The sequence below is a fragment of the Sturnira hondurensis genome, unplaced genomic scaffold (assembly GCF_014824575.4).
Source record: "Sturnira hondurensis isolate 20B ecotype Veracruz unplaced genomic scaffold, ASM1482457v3 Scaffold0020119, whole genome shotgun sequence".
NCBI lineage: Eukaryota > Metazoa > Chordata > Mammalia > Chiroptera > Phyllostomidae > Sturnira > Sturnira hondurensis.
Genome location: NW_028092750.1, coordinates 833,968 through 840,013, shown reverse-complemented (window position 1 = coordinate 840,013; position 6,046 = coordinate 833,968). Strand labels below are relative to the sequence as shown.

The window sequence follows — 6,046 nt, the reverse complement described above, 5'->3', positions numbered from 1 at the left end:
AAACATATAAACTTTAAGAGATGAAAGCTACGTAAAAAAGGCATCGTCGACGAGGGACCAAGCAATCTCCCTTGTCCACATCAGGGAGAACCACCAGGGTACATTCAGGAATGTGGACGTGCTGGGCCATTGCATTTAATTAAACATTAGAATTTATTAAATAATACAGTTTAACTTTTGATAAGTTAGCGGTCCAGCGGGTGAAGAACCAGAGGCTTCACTGACAAAATACATCATTTTAAAAATCCTGATTTTTCTACTAGGGCCTGCCGAAGACAAGTGTTCCTGTGAATAAAACGAGTTTCTCTTCAGTCTTCAGGCTGCATGATTCCAGACGTATTTGGGTCTGGGAGTCATAATTTCCCCCACTGTTCAGGCTCCCTACCTCTCATGTTAGGACTCAAGGCCAAATGGAGGCCTCCTTTCCAGATGAGAACTTAGAAGCCTGTTGTGCTCTGAGAGAAAACCTGCAGCGGAGGAGGGAGGGAGGAAATCAGGTCCCTTCGCTCCAGGGCCAAGCCCAGTAGGTCTCCCTAGAGTGTCTGTATGTACTGAGGGCTCACGACTCCCGCGCCTCGTTTTTTTTTTTTACTTAAATTCGAGGTTGTTCCGTGGTAACAGACAGGTCGGTAAATTCTAATAGATTACACACACGCGAACACGAACACGTTATGTTTCGTTTATTTCCTCGAGATTCTTAGCTGTGATCAAACGCACTGATACGGAGGGAAGAACCAGAGGGTACTTCGTGGAGAGTAAGTGTGTGCCCAGAAAAGAGCGCTCCGCTGGCTAATCCGGGGTCTCCAGGGGCGCAGAGGAGAGGAGGGTTAAACCCCACTACAGTTCCTCTCCCTGACCCGTGGCTGCCTCTCCATCCCCCTTCCCTCTCCCGACCCTTTTTTCTCATCCTTCCCCCACCTGTTGCCCTTAATTGGAGGATCCAGGCTCCAGCGCATCCTTCCTCCGCAGTCTTCTCTAAATGGCCGGGGCTGCAGCACCAAAATTAAAGAACGCCCCAACCCCCTGGGTTTGACACCTGAAGTCACCTGCCTTAGCACTGCCCTGCCACCCTCGCCTCCCCTCCTCCCTCCAGCGCAGCTTCGCGGAGGCTGGCGAAGGCCCCGCATTGGATCTCTGAGAGGAAGAAGTTTCCTAGGCCTTTAGCCGGAAGGCTCGTAGGGGGCCATTCAGAGTCCCAGGGGTCGCTCAAGGGGGAAGCGCCATTGGGTCGCCTCTTCCCTCCAATGCGGCACCCCATCTTCTCTGCCGCGACCCACTGATGGGTGTGTCTGAGCTAGGGCGCCTCACCAGGCCGGGACACCCTGCAGTGTGGCGGGCAGATGGCCCTGCGGACTGACGCTCGGGCCACCTCCTCCGAGGCCCGCGCTGCTCAGGGGCGTGGGTGGTGCGACACCAGCTGGTGCGCCCGAGTAGCCTCCGCTATAGCTTGCGACGTAGGGCGCTGCCGCATAACCACCGTAACAGGAATAGGGCGCCGCGGCAGCGCCATAGGGACCCGGGAAGGCCGGCGCGCCAGGACCCAGGCAGGGCTTGCCGTCCCGCACCAGTACGGGCACCGCCACCCGGCGCGGCGCCAGGGGGTGGCCCGCCAGTTCTAGGGACTTGTCCTGGCGCTGTCTCTTGCACTTGTAGCGCCGGTTCTGGAACCAGATCTTGACTTGCGTAGACGTGAGCTGCAGCGCACTGGCCAAGTGCTCGCGCTCTGGCGCGGACAGGTACCGCTGCTGCTTGAAGCGCCGCTCCAGCGCCAGCACCTGCGCCTGAGAGAAGAGCACGCGCGGCCTCCGCCGCTGTCGCGCCTTGGGCTGCTCCGCACACATCCCGTCGCCGTTGCTGCCGGCAGCGCAGCGTTCCGGCACCCGGGCCCCGCCGCGGAGGGGCGAGGCTGCGCGGAGGCCCGACTCTAAACGCACAGGAAAGAACAGAACACCATCAGCATCCGACCCACAGCTCACACGAGCAATTCTTTCACGGCTTTCAGAGGGATGCCCGTCTCCCTGGGTAGCCTTTACTGCGCGCCCCCTTTCTCCTTTCTGCTGACAGCTCACTCCCGTCCTGGGCTGGCCTGGAGGTTCCTTTGCCCCAGCTCAGACGCTTTGTACCTGCTGGAACCCACAGAAATTGCGACATTCTGTGGTCCCTGGTATATAGTGTGCAGCCATTTCCAAAAATGGAGACTCTCAATCAAGTGTCTAAGACAGTTTCATTTTCCTCTTAGAATGTGTGTGTGTGTGTGTGTGTGTGTGTGTGTGTGTGTGGTGGGGTGAGAGCGGTTTGATGTGATTTCTATTCTAAAGTGTGGTTGAGTTTGAGGAAGCTTTTGCTGCAAGGATCAAGAGTACGTAGGGGGCCTGCCAGATGCGGGCTGACTTTGGACTGCCCTCGGTGGAAGAAGAGAGGAGGGGGACAGGAGGGACGAGAGAGAGACCGGTGATTCGCTTATCTTGCTGTAGGTTCCTGGCTGCCTGGTTATCTACCCACCGTGGTTGCGCACACGTTTCGGGATAATTGGCCCCAAGCCGGGTGTCTCTAGTGTCTGCCGCCTTCACCCAGCCTTGGCCCGCACCCTCGTCTTTTTGGTCATCGAGTGCTCCACCGGCACCAGGGACGGGCCCCATATTTTTTGGACGCAAGACTCCGTAACCCAAATTAACAAAATAAAATTAAGCAACATTTTTTGAATTCCGACTCTTGGCTGAAAAACTGAGGTTCTCTTGGAGGTACAGGTAGAGTCGAGATCCACGTCTGGGTTTCTTTTAAAAACTGGCTTCTTTCTCTTTTGGGGTCTCTGTGGCCAGCGGGCGCGTTGGTTGGCTTCGCCCTACTTTCTCTTCCCCACGGGCCGCGCCCTCGCTGCGCACACCCAGTCGGGTCCAGCTGAGCGGGTTGAACCAAGGCAGAAGACTTCAGCTGCGAGATGCTGTGCTCGGAGCCGGCCAAGATGCAACCTTCCTGCCCTTTTCCTCGCCTCCCGGCTGTCTCGACTTAAGCTCTGTTTTTACCGAAGGGTGAGTAGAGAGGAAACGCAGAGTTTTCCTGGAAACTCACGCCAGGAGTAAACAAGGAACTCGGAGGGATGCAAGCTCGTGGCGCAGCGGAGCGGGACGCGCCTCGCTAGAGTTGGTGCGCGCTGGGACCAGGCTGCAAATCCCCGGCTGCGCCGGCACCATCTCCTGGGGGATGGGCTGCTTCGCATTTAAAGTTTGAGGAGTGAAAATTTCCTTCAGGGAAGCCTGTGCTCAGGAAAACTGAGGATATCTCTCCTCGCAAAGAGGAAAACTAGTGAGGAGGATTCATTTTCGTAGAAAATAAAAAAGTAACAACTGACCTTCAGCGACTCTGTGAAACAAGCAGGACCCTATTGGAAAGTCACTGACCTCGCAGGCCGAGGATCTTCAGGCCGCCCCCCCCCCCCCGCCCCGGTGTCAGCACCGGGTGTCCTTCTGGTCACACTTCAGAACCTCTCTCGCCCTGTGACCCTGAAAGCAAGGTGGGTCTGCTGGGGGCTGATGGGGCGTGCAGAGGTAACCCAGGAAGGTCTTTTTTCTGCGGGATCGCTGCCCTGGGCTTAGTTCCCGGCGCTGGGCTAGGACCCTTCTCCACTTCCACGGCAGCGGAAGAGGAACGTGCTGGGGGTGCCTTCCCCTGCCAGGGGACCGCTGTGATCCGAAAAGTGTGACCCTTTCTCGCTGGGAGCCGAAGTGAAGCCCAGTTGCCGGAGCAGCGTGAGGGAATTCAGCGTTTAGGATCCGCTGCAGAAAACCCGCAGGCTTCTTTGCCCACCGAGTGAAGTTTAATGTTCTTCAGGCTCTGGAGTCGGTGAATAATAAGCCTGCAAATCGACAAATAACTTCGAAATAGTCTTTTTATTGGTCACTTTGTGCCTTGAATGGAGGGGCCATGACATTGTCTGGCAGAGGAGACCCGACCTTCCAGGTGCCTCTCAGGTGGCTGTGGACCCGCATGGAGGCTGTGGACCCAGACGCAGACGTTGACCCAGAGGAAGAGTGACTTTCTCATCCCTTGGAAGGTTGAGCCTCTCCAGCACAAGCCTCCCGGGTGCTGGAGCCTAGGCGACACGACTCCCCCCAACCCGCCCCTTCCCTTTCTGCTGCTAGACACAGGGACGGGGCCTTGCTGCCCCAGCACCAGTTGGGCCTTCAGAGACCAGGCATCAAAACTGCAGGGGGACCCGCGGCGTTGGCTTCTCCAAGCAGCTCAATCCCGAGCTACACGTTCGGTGCTCCCAGATATGGAGAGCTCACCACCAGACTCAGCAGAGCTTTCTCGCCCAGGTACTTGGACCCCACCTGGTTTGGTCCACACCTCTCACTTTTGAGATGAGTAACCAGGCGAAGGATTGACTTGGTTGGCCAGGCCACTTTAGCATGCCCCAGAGAGGGCCGGCCTGGGACTGACCCCAGGGCTGTGGGAGCTGCCTTTCCCCAAGCGTCCAGCTGTTCTGACGGCTACACCTTTGGCCGATGGGTTAGGGCAGAGAGCCTCCGGGCGGCGGGGAAGGTGGGCAGTGGGAAACACAGCTAAGGTGGTGTAGCAGACTTTGGTATAAGAAAGAGAAAGCTGGAGTTCCTGGGGCTGTGGCTGTGAGCGGGATGATGTGTTTGCGGGAACATGAGAAGAAGTTGTGNCGTTCGGTGCTCCCAGATACGGAGAGCTCACCACCAGACTCAGCAGAGCGTTCTCGCCCAGGTACTTGGACCCCACCTGGTTTGGTCCACACCTCTCACTTTTGAGATGAGTAACCAGGCGAAGGATTGACTTGGTTGGCCAGGCCACTTAGCACGCCCCAGAGAGGGCCGGCCTGGGACTGACCCCAGGGCTGTGGGAGCTGCCTTTCCCCAAGCGTCCAGCTGTTCTGACGGCTACACCTTTGGCCGATGGGTTAGGGCAGAGAGCCTCCGGGCGGCGGGGAAGGTGGGCAGTGGGAAACACAGCTAAGGTGGTGTAGCAGACTTTGATATAAGAAAGAGAAAGCTGGAGTTCCTGGGGCTGTGGCTGTGAGCGGGATGATGTGTTTGCGGGAACATGAGAAGAAGTTGTGGAAATAGTACGCCCTTAAGATCCTTAGGGGAGGTGAAGCACTCTGGGGGGTGGGGGGTGGGGTGGCAGAGGGGTCTCAGAGCCTGCGTTTGGACCCTTCAGATGAAGGGAAATCAGGGCTAGGCCCTCAGAACTGAGGAGAACAGGAGACGCTGTCCTCCCACACGCCGGGCGGTAATGACCCATCCCTACTCTCATGATCTCCCCGCCGGTGTCAAGACCTGAACGTGTACTTACCCACCCGTTCCGCGTCCACCTCTGCGACCAGCTCATTGGCATCCCCAGGGGGCTCTGACCCGTCCTGCCTTCTGTTGCCTCCGTCGCAGCTACCGGTGTTGGGAACCTCCGACTCTCGCGGTTCTGGGACTGGTCGCAGATACTGAGAGCTTTCGGGGCTCCTCCGTGTCCCCTGGAGTTGCAAGGCCTCGAGGCCAATCTGCTCGCGCTCTAGGCTCAGGATGTCATTGACCGAGAATGGGGTGGAGGCGGCGGGGTTCTGCAGCATCCCGAAGGTGGGAAGGAGCGGGGCTGGGACGTCCCGGGTCCCCAGTCTCCGTAGAGCGCAGCGTCCTGCCCCTCCTGTCTGGTCGCTGCTAGCACTGCAGAGCCAAGGTCTGGGGCTGACGCCTAGCGTCCCCGTACTGCGCCTTCCTCTGGGCCACCCTTACGGGAAGGGTGACCAGGGCTGAGTGAGGACATTGCCGATTCTCATTGGTTCCTGCAGAAACCACGTGCTAACCTAGCAGCATCTTCCTCCCCAAGCACTTTCCTCCTGCGCTCTTCTAAGTTCTCCTGCAGCCCCGAGCCACTTTCTGGGAAGGTTTGGTTAGTATCGACCATTCTCAGAAGCGAGGGGAAAACGGAAGAGATAGTGCTGCGCAAAGTTCGTATCTCAGTGAATACGGTACCAGCGCGAGCTTCCGAGGTCAACCCCAGGTCCGCGGGGACTTTCCTATAGGATGTG

General features: G+C 57.7%; 1 protein-coding gene across 1 annotated transcript; it reads right to left on the bottom strand.

The window, feature by feature from the left end:
• Positions 1-1,304: 1,304 nt before the first annotated feature.
• Positions 1,305-5,587, bottom strand: NKX2-6 (NK2 homeobox 6). Its single transcript, XM_037028758.1, has 3 exons — positions 5,316-5,587; positions 4,150-4,154; positions 1,305-1,924 (listed from the first exon to the last, which is right to left on the bottom strand). Exons 1-3 carry the CDS (start codon positions 5,585-5,587, stop codon positions 1,305-1,307), a joined length of 897 nt encoding a protein of 298 aa, XP_036884653.1.
• Positions 5,588-6,046: the final 459 nt, after the last annotated feature.

What these genes read in the sequence shown, in the direction of transcription:
- NKX2-6 (XM_037028758.1), bottom strand. Translation starts at nt 5,587, where the DNA reads ATGCTGCAGAACCCCGCCGCCTCCACCCCATTCTCGGTCAATGACATC.